Below are 19,841 nucleotides of genomic sequence, written 5' to 3'. Positions count from 1 at the left end.
CTTAGCGACCAAGGTAGCATGTTTGCTTCTTGTTGACTGTGTGGTATCAAACATAAAACAGCAGGTCCAGGGGGATTGAAGTTGTTGGCAGCCCTCCAGCAGGTAGCGTGTTAGAGCCAACCGCCTGCACTTCATCCCTGCCTCATCGCCCCAGGCTCAGGGTTAGCAATAGCCACATGATTGACTGGAAGATTTTCTCCATCTTCGCAGTCGCTACTACTACCATCTGCAAAATCCCCTTCCTCATCAGAATGAAAAAAAACTGCTCTAATAAAATCCTCGGTTAGTTGCTTTCTTTGTTCGTTTGCCATTTCTTCTCAAATGTTGTTTTATTACTGTGCTGAATGTGAGCGCAAATCAGCCGTGCACTAATCATGTGAGCACGAAATAATGTGTGGCACGAATTCACAGTGTCAAGTCTGACGTGATAAGTAAAAAGTTATGAAACGTGTATTATTTTTTAAATTTTTAAACAGGTTGTTGCAAATTAATAATGGCAAATAAGCTGCCATGTATTCTCTTTGTTTTGGTTAGCTGCATGCCGATCATAGTGATTGACAGGTGGGAGGGGTCAAATGTAGAGCCTAGCTACCATCTTCCCGCCTATATCCCGCTTTATATTTTGGGAGGCGTACCGACTTTTTTACATATCCATCCCTTTATTGGTTGTCAATATCTATCATTTAACTTCATTACCAACTATAAAAATGGACCTATTAATCATCGGAAGTTCACTGGTGCACTGATTGGAGCGCCACCTGACAGCTACACAGCCAGCAGGGTTCACCCCAACCCTTGGGTTGGACCACCAGGTCCACTGGATAGGCCGGAGCGGGATACGCCGGACGTACGTCGGGTCCGGTACCTGTTGTGATGATCATCCATCTCGGGGGGAACAACCTAGGATTGCAGTTAGGGTGTATCCTTATTGCACAGCATTAGGCGAAACCCCGACTGCATCCATAGGATGTACCGGAGCCAGGCGAGGGGGAACAGTACATATGGCATTGAGCGCGCAAGGCGCTTGTCGAGTGCCGGAGTGGCCGTCTTCATGGGCAGGGTTGGAGTCGCCACTGCAACATCCGCCACGACCAGGACCAGGAGGGACGGGGTTTACCTGAAGCAGGGGGAACGAGTTCCTCGGGATTGTCCCGGTCAGCCTGAGGAGCGTCATGTAGGCTAATGTTTACGAAAAAAACACAAATGCTCTTGTCAGAGCCACCCAAATATCCTTAAAATATGCAATTTTCATAGTGATGCTCAGACCGTAACAGTCTCGTAATGCTCACTCGATGTAGAAAGTTGTAGGATGTGTTGCTGTGGGTATACTAGTAGCCTAGGCTAACGGCTTATTCAAAATAATTTTTCAAATACAGTTTATCCTAGCTAGAAGGTGTCGGTTTTGTAGCCTACTCGGGAGAGCGTTAACAAAAGTTCATTCATGCCACATGTGTGCATACGCAGTTTAACTATGTAGGCTACTCATCTAAACTCTTGACAGTAATCTGCATATTTGACTATAATCTAAACATAGAATGTAGAAGTAGGCTAACAAAAATAGACAACACAGACATTGGTGTCCAGTACGGACCATGTTTGATCTTTAATCTCGACGGGGAAAAAAAGACATCGCATTGGAAGCCATTTCATGGAAAAAAGTATTTACAAAGTAGTACAATAGGAGGACTTAAACCTCATTGATAGCACATAAGTAAACAAAACAAAGACCAGCGTTAAGGATTTTGAAGCACAGCTCACCATAAAAACAAGGTGTTTTGATATCCAAACTATTCAGATAAATATATTTATAATATGTATATATTATATTTACAGAATACCTTAAATATACAACGTCCACCATGTATTCTATAAACAAATATGTTATTTAGGCACACTTTTCAACAATCCTGGGGGGGTTTGGGGGTGATTTAATACCATCCTTTTACTGTTTGGACTATATTATACTTTACACCAAAGAAATGTGGTCAGTATTGCATCGTCATTTGTCATCCAAAGTGGCTACACTGCTACTAATCTCAGTACTTGGCCAGAAATAAGTGTCATATGTACAGAGCTATTCTATAAATTGATTACAATACCCAACAGACAGACAGGCCCAGTTCCAACATCATCCCTCACTGACTTCCCTACACACTTGACTGTCTCCTATTGTGGAGCTTGTGTTTTTGTAGGCTTGGGGGGATCCCACCTCATTGCTTACTTCTATACTGTCCTTTCAGATACACAAGGAGGGTTCAGAAAGGGTTGTGTAAGTAGTCAGTCAGAAACTGGTTTGGAATAGGGAAGGTGAAATACGGGCCAAACAGATAACGTATGTTTACAGACCTTTTTTCACTGACGCGGCAAAAAAAAGGGGTGAGGACACATGAATGGTGGCAACTACAATATCTACAAAGAATACAGTACAAGTAAAAATGTGTGGATGATCCCAACAACTAAACACACGCAGAAACGGGATTGGCCGGCCTTTGGAGGCGGGGCATGAGGAAAGGGGGAGGGTGTTATGAGTTGCTCTATAAGTCAGACTCAGGCATGTCAGGCATGTCAGCCATCAGGTAGCCGATGCCGTAGCGACCATTGGGCGCCATGTCCGCATCGGGGACTCCGGAGCTCGGCTTGCGGTAGATACTGTTGCCGGGCATGGGTGATGGCGCCTCGCTGGGCGACTTGGCGGCAATCAGGCTGGCGTCGTCGTCCTCTTCGGCCCGGGCGCTCTCCTTGATGATGCGGCCCTTCTTGTAGGAGACGGTGGACAGGCCCCCGGCGTTGTCATCGATGATGTTGAAGTAGCGCAGGGCGAAGACCACGGGCACGGGCAAGATGGCGGCGACCACCAAGGAGATGCACACGGCCAGGCCCCAGGGAGGGTAGCTCAGACTCTTCTCACTAGCCTGGGACACACACACAAAGACACACACACAGTTACACTGACCATTTTGTGACTTACTCATACATGTATACAGAGTGTCAGACCTAACATGTGGCACACCTGAACTCAGTGGGGCTGTATTTACTAGGCACACTGTAAAGTAACCACCTCTCAGCTACCAGGCACAGTGAACACTATCTCATCTTCAGTGAAACAATAACATCTCAATCCAATCAAACTGATACAATCAAGCTAATGCTGTACAATATTGAATATGCCAGGGTAAGGCTCAATGAGAGTCTATATTAAGCCATAGTATGATAGCATTTATCCGCTGCTGTAGTATCTACTAAAAGTAAAAGTATTCGATTTGGGGTTCGATCTCCGTCTCACTGTATTACATTTTGTTAAGTGGATATCGCGTTTGGGATATTTTTTCTTAAAGAAAGTGATAGTGGTTATGATATATATGAGACATGATAGTGGTTAGCAACTCTTATCACGAAGGCTGCAGTGTTTTTACAAGCTTGAGTGGACCAAAACTCTGTCCACCTGTGTCTCTGGGACATATATTTGTGGACACAGACGTTTTGGTGTTTTTATCTACGGTAGGGAAGCCATCAAATGGAGCAAATGACGCCAACCCTGCCCTTGTCCTCATTTGTACTACATTTATACTACAGTTGAATGGCATCATCCTTTAAGCAAGATTTTGACGGTTCTTTCAATCAGACAAATACCAATTCAGAAATCTATTCTCACTGCTGCCACGTCCCAGTCATTCACTAACTGCAGGTTTCCCTGAGAGGGAGGAAGTGACTCACCAGGTCTTGTATCCAGGCACTGTAGCTGGGTGGCGTCATGGCCAGCTGGATCAGGCTGGAGCAGAGCAGCAGGATGAGCAGCAGAGGGGTGACGTACTTCCACATGTAGTAGTAAAAGCGGAAGGGCGTGAAGCCCAGCATGTCCTTCAAGTCCTCAAAGAACCTGGGAGTGCACGAGGATCATTAATTGTAGAAGGGGAAAACAGCTCACCGGTAGTTATGCTCTGGATCTGCTAGGGTTTCGCATTTTGGAGTCAGTAGAGGGTGATGGTTTATGATCAAAGAGTGATGGGACATTGGTTAAAGTAAACCACATGTCAAAATAACAAACACCAGGTCTATCCTACTTACTTGTCAGTCCCGTAGACCCAGGCGACAGCCACGTTCTCCAGGATGACCACTATGAGCAAGGGAAGAGTGGCTGAGTAGTCGTCGAACATGGCCACAAAGTAGTTCCCTGAGCGCTGGACGAAAAGCAGGCCAATGCAGAAGGCCAGCAGGCAACACCCCACTGTTGACAGGAGAGAAAGAACATGTCTGTTACATGGGTCACAATATTGTCGTTTAAGTATACTCACAAAGCAAGTACAAACTCACCTACAAATATTAAAGTCAATAAGTATGTAAATATACAAAATGTGTTTGTTGTACACATTCAATTGTGTAAAAATAAAAAAGATTCATAAAATGAAAATACATGAAGCTCTGATTTTAATGAATACAATTAGATCAAATTGATTAAAGTGTATTCTTTCTCTAAGCTTAGGGTGCCCTTTTCTCTGACCTGTGAGGATCTCCTTGCGGACTTTAAAGGTGTCCACTATGGGTGTGATTATTCCCTCAATGGTGCCAAACATGCTGCCGAGGCCCAGGTTGACCAGCATCAAGAAGAACATGACAGACCAGAACGGCGAGGCAGGGAAGTGGGTCATGGCCTCGGTAAAAGCAATGAAGGCTAAACCTGTTCCCTGGACAGCCTGAGGAGGAACAAAATAAAACATATTTAATAATAAAGACTAAAGAAATAAAGTTAACCCAATAATGATTATATAATGTTTGAGGCCTTACAAAATTATGTCTAAACCAATTTATTTGCACATGCCTGAGTCCAATCCGGATTGGTTTGCATGAATCGTATGACAGTAAAAAACAACTCTAACACGATTACAAACAAGATGACTATCTATTTCCTGTAACACCTTCCACATGTCTGCCACTGCTGTGTTTGATGTAGCATTTTCTCAGAAGGTTACTTGGCCAATTTCATTCATTATTCACTGCTTTGGAACATGCTCAAGTAAGGACCAAGGAAAGGAAACATGATGCATTTGTACAGTATAGCCATGGGTAGAAATAACATGGATTTATGATTAAAACAGAAACCACAATGGAGTTTTCTTGTAATTAATAACCGCTCCAACAATATGTAGAGAAGTTCTTTACATTGTTTGCATCTATAAGTATAGATGCCTTTTATGGATGCTGTGGATCTCTAAGTCAATGCACACCTGATATTTTTTACATACAGGACATTTTCAGAATTGATGTTGAATAACTGAATTGGTTAACAACATGCATACAGTGCCAAACAAAATTACAAAATCTTCTGTAAATGCGTTAAAAGTGAGTCTCAAGGACAAACAACATGGATTATTATAATTAATGTATACGTAACCAGGTAATTTAAACAGGATAATTTACCATATTCAAAATATGTAATAATTGTGCATGGATATTTTTTTTTTTATGACTCAATATAAGAGTATATGATTCTCCAGAAAGAACGCACCTTGTTGAGTTCTTCCTCAATGCTGCAGGAGTCCAAGCCCAGGCGAGGGTAGTCACTCTCAGTCACCCCCTTGATGATATCTATCATCTGTCTGTAGTCCTCGGCACTCACATGACTGAAGTTAATGTGGTGTGGTATCATTTGGGGACTGATCTCGTTCCCCAGGAAACCTTCGATTTTCTTGGCGTTCCTAAAATAACATCAAAGGAGATTGTAAATCCAAATCAAAATGGCGTCATTCTCCATCAATGACACAGGATACTTAATCAAGCAACCTATAAGGGCAAATACAGATCCAGATGTGAGACAAAATGTCACCCAACCCTCATCCCAGTCTGCAAACGATGCACAGGTGTGTGTATGTCACTCACAGCGCGACACACTTGGCGTTCATGATGTTGGCCTTGAAGCCGAGCACGGCAAAGACCACCAGTGTGGCCAGCACAGAGGTGAAGAAGTTGATGAAGGAGACGAGCACGGCGTCAAAATGGCAGTTATTATCTCGCTTGTTGTAGCTGGAAAAGGCGATGACGCCGCCGAAGCCCAGGCCCAGAGCGAAGAAGACCTGCGTGGCTGCCTCTCGCCACACCTTGGCTTCCAGCATGATCTCCAACTGACGAAACACAACACAGTTTACTTCAGGACCCTCCTTTACTGTGCAAGATGCAGCTTCCTCCCTGGAAACCTGTATGTATCTTAAGCTAGCTACACAATAAGGATTAAGACTCAGAAAGGTTTCTGCCCTATTTCTGGCTTCTAACAATGGACACCACTAAATTGGAGTGAATGGCTTTCACACTTAATCTTTTGTTGTAGGGGACATTTGAGTTTTGTTAAAAATTATTACTGTGTCACATTAGATTATAAAACCAACATCATTTTAATTCTACATAATTGAAGGTATTTTGTCACATGAATTACACATTCGCCTGAGATCCATTTGACAAAACTACAACGTTTTGCTATAATCTTTTTATTTGTGTGTGTTTACTTTCATTATCTTCATTGTATACATCAAAAGTGAAGATCAAACACAGGACGCAGCACACTAAGAATGTGTTTGTGACTGACTAATTTACTCCTATACACTTACTGTGACCAAAATAAAAACCACAGCCAGTTTTAGCAGAATACAGACATGCACAACTCCAGCGCTACTCTGATTTCCCTCTCCCAGCCCACATGAGATGCCTGGGGAGACTTTAATGTCTAAAGATGTCTACCGCTTGAGAGGAGGCTGACACGTGAGCTCCTGTCGTGAATGAACGTGGTGTGTTAGTTACATTAAAGCAAGGGAATCCTCCTGTTTCTATGGCAAACGAGGAGGGGAAAGAAGATTGCCACCAAATTGATTCCAATGTCCAGGCGTCACATTTCACGTTAACCTAGTACATAAGTGTATTACAATGTGAATCTTTAAAGATTCTTCAATCATGTGAATAGTAGACTAGCTTTCATCTAACTTCCAAGACAGCTTTTTGAAAGTTCACCAGTAATATAACAGAACACTTTATTTTACATGACATTTCAACGAATCAGCCTCATCTGCCCACAGCTTTTGAAGCTAACCTGGTTACAGACAGTCTATTTTTACACATCTGACTCATTTCTATTTAATAGAGCGTCCTTTCTGTCTTCTATAGAAATGTAGAAGCACGATAACTAAACAAAGTAAAAATATCGACATGCCTTTGAGGAAGAGACAGAAGCCGAGAAAGCTCCAAAGCCTTGTAGCTGAAGTTAATGGGTAGAAGCACTTTCAGTGGAAATCATTGAGTTGATGGAAAGGTACCTTGGGTGTAAACATGTGTCGGATCCCGTCCACCGAGCCCTTGAGGAGCAGAGCCCGGACCAGGAAACAGATCAGCACCACGTAGGGGAACAGAGAGCTGAAGTACATCACCTGCAAAACCACAACAGAATCAGCCCTCTGTGAAAGTGGCTAGCGCATACGCGAGTTCATGATTATAATGATAACACAGTTAGTATGGTGTTTTGCTTACTTCATCCATCAATCTTGCCTGTCTGACTGCCTGCCTACCTTTTGTCCTTCCATCCTTTCTCCCCTGACAATCACTTATCTTCGCAAATGGATTGGGGAAAACTGTATGGGGACAACATTCTTTCACCAAGCAGACCGTGTTTCATCGCAAATGATATGAAGGAGGAGAGGAGCGCGCACGATTGCAAAGGGGACCAGCGGATGTGAACTGGACTGTTAACCAATAAATATCTGCACAACAACCTTTCAGGCTGCTTTCTGTCCCTAGAATGACCTGTGGATCGCAGTAATTCTCTATAAGTGCCCTGCCCATGGGGAGCCTCCTTTACAGGCATACAGTCAACGGATACAGGGCACTAAATGATGGTGCTGCACAACAATGGGGGCCCTTTCCGAGGCGAGTACTGCACGAGACCACATAGGTGTTCTATGCTAAAGGATGCTGGATTCCACGCCTTTGTCTCATTGGCTGACAAGACTGACGGGGGTGTTTGGGGGTCTTTGCTTTATACTTGATGCCTCTACTGTTTTATCTCAGGACTGGGGAACTCTTTCAGGGAGGTGGAAGGTGGAAGAGAGAGTTTAGAGTTATAGGCATGGGAGGGAAGTTAGAAGCTTGCGTCACCACCCACATGTCCCAACTGAGATTTGTGGGGTAAGGGTGTGGTCAGTGAGGGATTAAATCCCGGCCGTGGTCAAGTGTTAAGTTCAATGGGTTCCTCTACTGCATGGTGGTCTTTGGGGAAAACTATGGTTGACTTATTATATCTATGTACTTAAGTCTGTGATATAATTAATGTATCGTAATGTCTACAATACTACATATATTTAAGGTAACATAAAAGTAATGTATTTAAATAATGCATCAAAGTCCTTTTTATGTCATTTTTCAATTGACATTAGCAGTCCAGTGTCATCTACAAATGGGCACTACATTTAAGTTAGCAAGCTACAACACAATTAAATACAGCTTTACAAAATCCCTGTTTATCAATTTGATGTGAAAATGTAATTGAACCATTCAATCCTTACATTTATATCTCGCTTCTTCTTTCTTTCCTTCTTTGCCAAACTGTCTTTTTTTCACACTCTGGGCAATCAAACCAAGCAAAAGAGCGGGTATAACCATGGCAACTGAAACGGTCTGCTCCCTCTTTTCCTCTCTCACCCAACCACCCACACACACCCACAGACATCCCCCCCCCACCACACACACACACACACATACACGCACACACACATAGAAATGGAAAAGAAATGCAGATGGTAGTGAGGAGATTTAGCCGAATGGGCTTTTTTGAGAAAAGGGGGGCCAACTGGACATTAATATTCTTTTGTGTGACCAAACCCTGATTAATCTTCAAAGGGCCTTCCTTGCTGGGCCTTCACAGGGGAAAGTGCACAGCCATTTCCAAAAAGCCATTAAGATGTATGGCAGGGTGCTAAGAGGATCTGATATGATAGTATTAAGCATTTCTCTGCTCTGTGGCTATTTTGTAATACAGCAGTTCATTAGATGTGTAAAAAAAATATATACATATGTTTGTGTGATTAGTTTAGAAACATTTCTTTCAACTAAAAATCCACCATATTTATTGTTTTCAGTCCACAATGAACAGCTTAGGTCAACCCAAGTTACATGTAGCAATCCTTGACATGACATTGACAACAATAAATGGGATTATCTGTTAACACTGCACACCAGGTAATTGATTAGGATTGACTAAAATTACCCCGTCATTAATACTTCTGTTTAGTTTATGCTTTGCATGAAATATAATTTCAGTGCATATTATGATTATAACCCCGATTATAAGATACTTTGCATAATAAAGTACATAATAAGTAAAGCCTTAAGAATGTTTGATCAGAATAGTGTGACGGAGGTAACACTGTTGACCCTTGGCACGAATAAAAAAGGAAACTCTTGTAGCATGTGTAAGATTCTCATATGTAAGATTCTCATGTTAAAAGCATGTGCACGTACTTCTGTGAAAGTTCTCATGCTACCATTTGTAGTTCCCATGCATATGTTTTCATGCCATATGATTTAACGGTGGACTTATATACTTTCAGTTATTAAGTCCTCAGGACATATGATTTAAACAAAAAATACGTGTCTGCAGAGGTGCGAGAGTTTGCAACTTAAGGAACTTGTTAAGGAACTGATCAATGGTTCTTCATGGTGAACCGTGGCAACATCCGAGAGGAAGACCCAGAAATGAAATGTTATTGACCCAGATAGCAAGGCACAGTCATATTCACTTCAACAATTTTACACACAAGTAGCCTATTTGAAAACTTAAATTGTACTTGGTGAAATGTGCACAGTATTAGAAGATATCTTTAAAACCTTTTGAAGCTCTGTTCAGTAGGGTATGCCACTAGGGTACATCTTGAGAATATAAGGGGCTGTGACCTCTCTCTTTCTTTGCAACACTTTTGTTCTTGCCTGCATTGCTTTAGTGGGGACTGTATGGCAGAAGATAGGAGTTCAATAGAACTGAACAAGCAGACCAGACAGTTGGGATAAGATCAGTAAGAGGTACAATGAAAGGGATCAAATCACAACACCTAATTTAGATAGTGAAGATAGACTGTCCCAAACCTATTACAAGAAGGAACCAGATTCTAAAGTATTTTTTCAAATCAGTCAGGAACCAGGTACTTTGGGACACACTTGACAAAATACTGTATCTTGACCATCCCTGAGCTGACAGAACAGAGAGCTAAAAGAGGAAGGGGAAAAAAAAGAAATATCCAGGAGAGATTAAAAACTGATAGAAGTGGACCAATTTGTGCAACCTTGACCCTGACCTTGAAACAGTTTGACTAATGCGGTTCATATGACACAAGAAAACCTAGAAGTCTCAAGCAGCCTAAGCCTTAAAAGCCCATATTGGTTTGAGTTCATCAATATGAATGCTAGTCACGATACTGTCAACTCCACTACACTAAGCAACAGTATGCTAAAGTAAGCTTATCTAGCCCCCATCATTGGATCACATGACCATGATCTGTCAAGAGGCATCAACAGTAGGTCGAACAGCATGTCTTTTAACCAAGCAGCCATGAGGAACATTTCCTTCCTTTGACCAAAGCCTCCTCCATGAGGTACTGTTGGCAAACTCTTGGCAGGAAAATTCCCCTTGTATTTTTCTCCATGTTTAGTACCAGCATCCTGTATGACAGGTCACAGATGTGACCAACCCGCTAACTGGGCCAGGTATCTCTGCTATTGCGCCATGTTAAACAGTACAGTAGGTCAAGCAATTTTCTTTTCTATTTTGTCTTCGTACTTAAAGTGAAAGTCAAAAAGATTTTGGGTCATATGCCCAGTATAACATAGGTCATTCTAGGCAATTGTATGATTTCGTCAAGGCTGAAGCAATCTAGTAGGCATAGAAAATCGAATATAAATAAAAAAGTATCTGTTTGCCTTAGGCAAGTTAATAAGGTTCATTCTCTTGATGAAACAAATATAAACCTACCTTTCTACATCTGCCACTTTTCTATCATGAACTCGTCTCACTCTTACAGACGATCATTTTGATCCATTTTCTTCTTTCATATCAACACCCCTTCAAAGAGAAGATATCTTTGATTTGTCCCTGTCTTCAATCTCTCACCTTGCCAGAGGACTGGATCCCCTTGATCATGGCCAGACACACCATTGACCAGGCGGCCAGAAGACACAACGTCATCCTCCAGTTGAGGCCACCCCCCTCAGCTATGGTATCTGAGATGTCCAGGGCCTCACGGTACCAGTAGTAGGTGGTGGCCGAACTCTTCTCACATTCTGGCACCACGTCTGCAGAAAACACAGCGACTTCGTGAACAGAGCTCTGTGAAGTGTGAACTTAGCTCACACTACACCCCATCCAACCCCCCCTTGACACTATAGCCCCCCACCCCCTCCACCGTATGTCACTGTGAATAAATAAACACATTGACATTAGATAGCAAACGCTGGCACACTCAGATGTGACGCGAGGGTGGCAAACTCCTGCAAGTTAGCTGCACGTTTGTTGTGTTCAAGTACATCTCGAAGTCGCATTGGTCTTGTTTCACAGCTTAGGTGAGTTGATCTCAACTTTGGTGTGTGTGTGTTAAGACTTACATGTGCTGGTTTTGTTTTTGACCAGTGGACACTCGTGCCAGGGCAGAGGTTGCTGGAACGACTGGGAAAAGTAGAAAAGACTCCACCCAATGATGACATTGTAGTAGAGCGCCACGAAGAAACACACCTGCAGTCAAAAAAAATCCGTCAAAATTCGAGATTATTAGCTACTACTTATCAGCAGGGATGTTTCAATGGTCTCTTGACATGGGGACCCCTATATCTATCCCTAAACCTCTGCCTGATTGCATCACTCCCATTGAGAGGTAAAAAAAAGACACAGTCACTTGTAGGAATTGGTTTATGCTAGCTAGGCTTTGAGGCCCCAGGTTGGGCTTTCATGGAAAATGCAGTTACACTTCTGACTGTCTTACTCCTATAAAATGAGTGTGAGTGCTGCCGTGTACAGTATCGATTGGTGTCTCGTGTCATTATTTGTTGCCCACAGTAGAATTGGCAGTGCCCCTGACTCACCATACAGCTAGCAAAGCCAATGCCCCCCAGACGAGGGCTGATGTAGGTCCACACCCCGATGCTGCCGCGCCGGATCCGCTGGCCCACAGCCAGCTCCAGGAAAAACAGGGGGATGCCAATCACCACCAGCAGGATCAGATAGGGCACCAGGTATGCTCCTTTTGAGAGAGCACACACACACACACACATAGGGGGTTCAAACTTGGATCTCTCTCGCAGAAACAGAAGTTTTTCTGTCACCAAAACCCATTTGTCGTCGTCTCCATGTTGCATATCAACAAGTGTGTGTCGCACATCTGCGTTAGTACTGTCCGAATTATGTCGGGTCCCAAAAAACTGTATTAGGAGATTTAAAAGATTCTACTAGATTAAAAATGACCCCTGACATACATTACTCCACATTCTACAAATATGTCATTCCTCTGTAGACTGCTTCCGGGCGAGCCTTCTATCCGTACAAAACGTACAAGCTGTGCTCTCAGACTGGTCCTTCTTACAGACCCCTCTGCGGGCATCAGAACAGGCAAATGAACCATGAGGCTGGAAGACACATGATGTTGTGAAGAGTATATAACCACCCTTTGTTCCCAGGAAAAGATCTGTGCTTGGTTTGAGCAAGGACTTTCTGCATCTGGATTTGGATAAGTGTCTTTAGTGGTTCTGTGTAAAACACCTTTAAATGGTAAGCTGGATGGCTACAACTGATAGTTATAGAAGGGTTCATGCTAATCTCCTTTTAGCGTGAAAACACAGTTTTTACCTATTTGCTTAACCTCAATGATGCCTAAAGGGAATTTGGGAGTGTTGACTGACGTACCACATGTACATGTGATGAAGCATGTCTATGACTCAGTGAGGCTGTCATGGTCCCAGATTATCTGCAGATGCAACAGGGTGTCTAGACTGGACAGTGTTGTGGTAGACGTAACCACTTACGTAACAAGTGCACAGGCATGATACATTTGACAGTTTTTAAAGTGAAATATATGCTACAGAAATACTGTTAGAACTATGCACTTTTCATCCTTGATCTTCTGCTGTACTTTCTATCGGCCCCATTACTAAATCACTTTGGATTTAAAAGCATCTGATAAACGAATAGAATCCAGAATTTAAATATGCCTTGTGCGTTCAAATACACAGCTTATCCGGAAAGGTGTAAAAAAAGCTTATGTTGGGAAACAGCCTGACTGGAGCACACACGCAGAGATGCACAGACATACAATCAATGCAGGTTGCAAGGGCATGCAGAAAACAGAGGGTGGGTGAGCATACACAACATGGAAGATTATGACAGATCATGGCAACCTCAGCTGTGTCACTTAAATCTAATTACAGCAGTAATAAGCAGGGTGGCTAGTGTCATTTAAAACACACCCGGAAAACATGACAATGTGCAGGCGGTGGCTACAAGACACACACACTTTAAAGCAGGTACACACAACCAGAAAGTGTCTATTTGTACTGTATATCTTTGGGCTTTGAACATTTATTCATAATTCTGATTTTGATAAGCCTAAGAAATAAATAGGCACACACATGGAATGCATAAATTATCTTTCTATAGTATAGAGACAGAAAACCAGGGACATTATCTGCTTGATCATGACAGAAAAAGAGGCTTTTGAAACGCAATTATTTCAGTTAATGTATGCTGGTTTGATAAACATTCGTGTATTTTGGGGTGCTGTAATGTCATAAGAAGGTGTTTGCATGCAGGATGGTAGAGAGGCAGGGATGGCAAAGACAGAGAAATGGTCACACAGTCACATGAACGCTGTTATGGTGATTTTGAGACCTCCAATTGGCAAGGTGACTGATGAACAGCTGCTTTTGACAGGAAGGACAACACAGTGAGGGGTCTGCCTCAAGGAACACCATCCCCTTGTAAATTGTATTTGAAACCAATGTGCCAAAACACATCCAAGCAGATTCACACATGCAGTGGCCTAAAAACTCTCACACACATCCTTCTTCTTGCCTCCAGATAGAAAAGGACGACACAGACTCTCTCTCTCTCTTTATGTCTAACACACGCACAATCACTTGATTTGGAAAGTTGCTTGGAAGCCTTTAGAACCAACCCTATCTTCTCCTTACTTTGTTCAGAGGCATAAATAAGACAGATAGATAAATCAGTGAGATGTCACTCACCTCCTCCATTCTTCTGACAAAGGTAAGGGAACCTCCAGACATTCCCGAGCCCTACAGAGAAGCCCACCTGGGCTAAGATGTACTGCAGCTTGCTGTTCCACGCGGGCCTCTCCTCATCACCATCCGAACCTTCCTCCACATCATTCTCTTCTCTGCCATCCTCCTCATGGCTCACGATCAGCGAGCTCTTCTTGAAGGAATTGTCGCACGCGTCCTCGTTGGAAAGCAGGTCTTTGACAGATTCCGTGACATCGTCGTCAAGCTCTCTCTTGACGGCCTTGCTGTTTTTGGGCATTTGATAAAGCGAACCAGATCAAGGGGCGGAACGTCTTTGAAGTCAGTGAGGCAGTCTGCGGAGTCACGTAATACAGTGTGGTGCAAGCACAGGCGGAACAGCCAAGTTGATGAGTGAGGGGTTGGAGGAAGAGTTTGTTTGTTGTGTAAGATGGAAGGGTTGTGGAGGACAAGGTTTATTTCTTCATTATCACCAAGTGTCTGAAGGAGACAAAAGTGAAACAAACATTAAAATGTGCAAGCTTCTCTTCTGGAAAAGCTTTAGCGTGCATTTTTTTTTTCTTTCTCACTGTTATGTAAGACAGGACCTGTACATTTCAAGTTTAGTGTAATGAAAAAGAGAGGGATGGTAATACTCTCTATACAAGATAGTAGGTGGGCATGTTTTTGTAAAAATAACATTCAATAACAAAGTGTGATGCAAGGTTAAGCAGAGATTAGTTCATGTGAAACCCCTAAAAGTTTCAGTTATGGTCGTCAAGAAAGCTGGAACATATGCAAAACATGATATACCGTTCCATAGGTTAAGTCCTATGTGTCCCCCCCAATATATATTATGATTACAGCCCTACCATAGGTTATTAAGTATTCATAGCCTTCTATAAATAAAGCTAACATTAACCACTGACCTTGACAGTAGCATTTGACCTTCTTTGACCAATGATCCACCCACTTAGTTTAATAATAGCAAAATTGTATCAATATAATTTATTCTGCAATACTAATACAAATGATAAGAAGGAAGGATAGACTGAAATCCTCAACCAGATAAAATAAAATGAAGTATCTCTATTTCCTCATAAGAAATTCTATAATTCTGTGAGCAATAACTTTACAAACATTTTATTAATTCTTCAAAATTAATATTTGAAAATGTCTAATTGGAGTTTCCTTTAGGCTACCTACACACAACATAGGGTATCAATTAATAACCTAATAGCCTACATCACATGGCAAGGTCTCTAAAGGAAATCCCTTGCCCGCACATGTCCCCACAATCTATAAAACGACATTATTTATTCATTTGTCGCAAAAAAGCTATGGTCATAACACGGAAAGGAGTTTTCCTATGACAGGTTTGCCTGATTCAAAGGCTATTATGTTGCCACCCGCCTAAATAATTCAGCCCCCGACGCAGAGCACGAGGCGATTTGCATATGAACCCAAACACTCGTTTTCCTCACTGGCACAGTAGGGTTGCTGGCAGATGGAAATATAGAGATAAACAGTATTTCCTGTTCAATAAGCCTACACGCGCCTTAGTCAATTGTGATTTCATGTTTTAAATGCTACATTGTTAGTAAAATGTCTTCCCTAAAATAAAACAATGTCGCTGCAGAATAGCAGCAAATTGCCAACCCCGGTTTAAGTGATTAATAGATTCCCTTTACCACTTTCAGATTAACCTCGTTTGTAAAGCGCTGGGCGTCATTAAATTTTCACAATATTAGACTAATGATTTTAGGCATCTCAAATAGGCCTATATATAAATATATAAATTATCCTAATGTAGCCTACATTTTGCACTTGTACGGTACGACATACATGTCACTTTCAACAAACGTGTTAATTAGACTACTTTATTTGAAGATATAGGCTACTATGAGATGGACATTGGACTGAAAATGTGTAGGCTACAGCATCAACCGAACATTTGTAAACGAGGCCTTTAAAAATATATCAAAAGAGAAAAATGCGTGTTCAAAGGCATATGGTGTGTGGCTCATTGTGCACTCAAGAACAATTTGTTCAGAAAACGCACATAAATTAATTGATCCCCGCCCAGTCCTTATGCCATCCATGTGCAGTATTTCATCATGCACTACCCACATCCTGCGTATCCGCATATAAACAAAAATAAACCTATTACAATGAAGAAAAAACATCCTCAGAATTCAAATAGAAAATCAGCTTACTTTTTGAAAATTGTCGTCCTTTTCTGGATAATGAGTCTCAAGGAATGAAATTGTGAGAGCACATACATGGGGCAGACATTATCACTTGCTTCTCTGGTCCACGATTGCCGGTGTGTGAACAGACATACCGCCTCGCCTTGTCAAGGTATCATCAGAAGGATGTGGCGCTTAAATAGCGGTGCTTCAAGTCTCGGTCGTTTAGTTATCTACGTAAATAAAAATATTTTTGTACTCATCTAATTGTGTATGATTATGGACCCGTATAAATCCAATAATTAATGCCACCTTCCGCTCACAAATCCTCAATTTAGCTTCAATACCGTAAAACCAGACCCGTCGTCCACCCATAAGAACTTTGGTATGTTCCACTACGAAAAGCCCCCTATAAGCTCCTTCACCAGGCTGGTGGGGGTTGGTATACAGTGTGTGATATGGATACACGCCAGAATTTACGAGTGCGATACTGTGGGACTAAGATTGTTTATTAAGTCAACATTAAAGCACAATGCGCATCGAGCAGTCCCGTCCACTTCAAGCTACTGGAGGATAGAGTGCGCACATGTGATTTCTGCTTTTTTTAATGAAAGGTCGATCATTGTAGGCTGGATTTATCGGTGCGATATGTTTGTATCAATCAGTCAACCTTATTTTGAGCAATATGTATTTCACTGTAAGTGGTATAGTTGGCATGACATATTAATTTCGAATTCAACCATGTGTTTATAAAGTAGGCCTGTGAAAAGATGCCAATGTACAGTTCACATGACAAGTGCGTGCGTAAACTACACCCCTGCTGAAAAATCTCCCAGAATAAACACCCAACCACAGATCATGAAGAACGGTTCTCCAACTTTTATCAACATAATATCTCCCTCTATCTCTGTTTTGGGGTGGGTATTACTGGTGGAGGGTTTCACACAGAAATCCACCATTAGTTCAGTATAACAACTGTACTCTCCAAACCTTCCTGCCTACAACACATCTTTTGGCTGAAATGTAAACTGCCAAGCAATATTCTACACAGGACCCTTCCCTTTCTGTCAGAGCCCAGAAAGGGCAGCCTGAGCAGACATAGATATTGATTGTTCCTAGTAGAGTATCTCTTCTATGTAGGCTAACAGTTCCCTAACAAAGCATTCTCTCAGTGAGTTCAACAGCCCCCTGCCATTTACACAAGTGCGGCCCCAGATTAATGAAGACAGTTCTCAACAAAGTAGAGTTTTGAAGGTAACATTTAGCAAGAAAGTGAGATTTGTCTTGGAACACACTCACAACAAACACCCGTTAGGTCAAGGACAGGTTTGTGTCTGTATTGTGTATTCAAAGGGGTGGGAGTGGGGATGATGGAGTCTTCAGGATGACTGATGTTATTGACCGGAATGACGACGCCTTCTTCTCAGCTGAGGATGGTGACTTTCCTCGTAAGACGTGCCCAGGCCCCCAGACTAAGTGTGATCTCAACTCCTGAAAGTCCTTAGTCATGTCTTTGTCTTCAGGATAAATATATATTAAAAAAACACTCCTGACATCATCATATGGTCACAAGGTCACTTGACAGAAGGTTCTGGTAACTGGGCTGTTATAGAACGTTAGATTTATCATTGCAAATTAGAACATGAAGATGGTCTTCTGCTTTAAAAGGAAGATATCACATTGTGAGACTTGTCATGGCCTTTCTTCAATATTTTCCCTCAATAGCTTGATTCCTGAGCTATTCTAATTGTAATGTGCTTGATTGCAAGCATAAATTCCAGCATTGTTTTTGAAAGCATCAGCTTCCAATGGTATTTAAGAAACAGATGCACTTCAACATTTCCTACCTTAAAACAAACCAATCTCTGATTATCTAACATGATTAGCTGGGTAAAACCACTAGTTTCGATGTTATCAATTCATGTTTGATCCCTTATATTTCCTGAGACAGCATGAAGAAAAAAAAACATTTTTGAAAATGTAGAAAAGGCTGTTGTGTGCAATGAGTTACAATTCACAGTACATCCTATTGTATGTTAGATGATGTCTATTTTGATCTTTTGGTGGTAAACACAGACAGGTCACAGATAGCAAGCTGCCAAAGCTTACCTGTTGAATTCTTCATGGGCTAACCCAGAGTTTGGTAATCCGATCCTGATATGTAGTCACAAGACTGCCATTGGAAAGTTAAGGCATTGGTTTTCACAACGTCATAACCTCCTGATATGCTATCATTTATCAATTTTCCTTGACAACTGATCAAATTATGAAACCCACTGCAGTGTACAACATTTTCCGGACAACACATTTTTCATTGAAGTTTCATAATTTCTTTTACAAGATCCAACTTAAAAATGTGATTGTTTCTAAATATTTTAAAAACATCTCCATCCAAAAGTTTGCTTCATCATAACATGTCATAAGCATACCAATCCCACATTTTTACTTAATTTTTCTCAGTTTATGGACAATGTAGGCTACAGTCATTTTGAAAGCAGTGTGCCTACTATTTGTAAACATTAAGTCACATACTGAGCTTGTATTGGACAATTCCTCAACACTGAGATTACTTTCTGACCTTTAAAACAGCTGAAAAGGGCGTGTGAACTATTGCTTGTCTTGTCTGCAGTCAGTCAAAGGCTAAATCACTTTGTCAATGTCCTCAACAGAACAAATTGTTTTCAGGAGAGCACTAACACTATGTACTAAGATATGCTGCATGCATGTCACCCAGTACATCAAAAGAATGATGCAACATGATGTTCTCATGAGTCAACCTTGAAATCATTTTGATGTCAAAAGATGAGAAAAACATTGAAGCATCAAAGGAAGTGTTGTCTGGCCATAGGGTATATGGGAGAAAGGACATTATTATCTGACAATGTTGTTTTGTAGTAACTGTTCCCTCCAGAATTGTAGCTTTTCTGTCAGAGAAAGATTTTAAAGCCATTAAATTGTTTGTACTGTTCAATTCTGTTTTGGACCTTTAGAATTTGGAAGTGTAGAGAACGTTCACCAAGGTTTACATTTTCATAATAAAATGCATAACATATTCTTTGGTACTGTATTATTATTTCCCAAATGTGAAACACCACAGACCTCTCTTCTGAACCTCATTTGGTTATTTCTTAGTGGTCACATGCCTTTTGAATCCTCTTTCCTCTGCGTTTCAGATACAGAATGATTCCATTTTACTGCATTACACAATAGTGAGGCCAGCTCTAAGGCAGGGGGCTTTCTTTTGGAATCAATGTGCCATGTCTTTCTACTTTATTTACGTCCTTCTCTATGCAATCTCTCTCTCTCTCTCTCTCTCTCTTTCTTTCTGTCACACACACACACTTTTTACTCTCAGCTCATCCACAGGTCCTTCCTCTCTCCTTCTGCATACAGTTAATTTGAAGA

General features: G+C 41.6%; 1 protein-coding gene across 1 annotated transcript; it reads right to left on the bottom strand.

The window, feature by feature from the left end:
- Nucleotides 1–1,592: 1,592 nt before the first annotated feature.
- On the bottom strand, nucleotides 1,593–16,796 carry slc6a15 (solute carrier family 6 member 15). Its single transcript, XM_047050869.1, has 12 exons — nucleotides 16,464–16,796; nucleotides 14,254–14,748; nucleotides 12,100–12,257; nucleotides 11,626–11,752; nucleotides 11,135–11,316; nucleotides 7,296–7,406; nucleotides 5,875–6,116; nucleotides 5,504–5,693; nucleotides 4,499–4,691; nucleotides 4,066–4,225; nucleotides 3,715–3,877; nucleotides 1,593–2,912 (listed from the first exon to the last, which is right to left on the bottom strand). The coding sequence occupies exons 2-12, from the start codon at nucleotides 14,546–14,548 to the stop codon at nucleotides 2,535–2,537; spliced, it is 2,199 nt and encodes a 732-aa protein (XP_046906825.1). The 5' UTR covers nucleotides 14,549–14,748; nucleotides 16,464–16,796; the 3' UTR covers nucleotides 1,593–2,534.
- Nucleotides 16,797–19,841: the final 3,045 nt, after the last annotated feature.

The sequence above is a fragment of the Hypomesus transpacificus genome, unplaced genomic scaffold (genome assembly GCF_021917145.1).
Source record: "Hypomesus transpacificus isolate Combined female unplaced genomic scaffold, fHypTra1 scaffold_129, whole genome shotgun sequence".
Lineage (NCBI taxonomy): Eukaryota > Metazoa > Chordata > Actinopteri > Osmeriformes > Osmeridae > Hypomesus > Hypomesus transpacificus.
This window is presented reverse-complemented; position numbering and strand designations above follow the sequence as displayed.

Coding starts and splice junctions, on each gene's coding strand:
- slc6a15 (XM_047050869.1), bottom strand. CDS start 14,548: ATGCCCAAAAACAGCAAGGCCGTCAAGAGAGAGCTTGACGACGATGTC. Junction 11,317..11,625: donor CAAAAACAAAACCAGCACAT/GTAAGTCTTAAC, acceptor TGTTTTCTGCAG/ACGTGGTGCCAGAATGTGAG. Junction 6,117..7,295: donor GACACATGTTTACACCCAAG/GTACCTTTCCAT, acceptor GTGTTTCGTCAG/TTGGAGATCATGCTGGAAGC.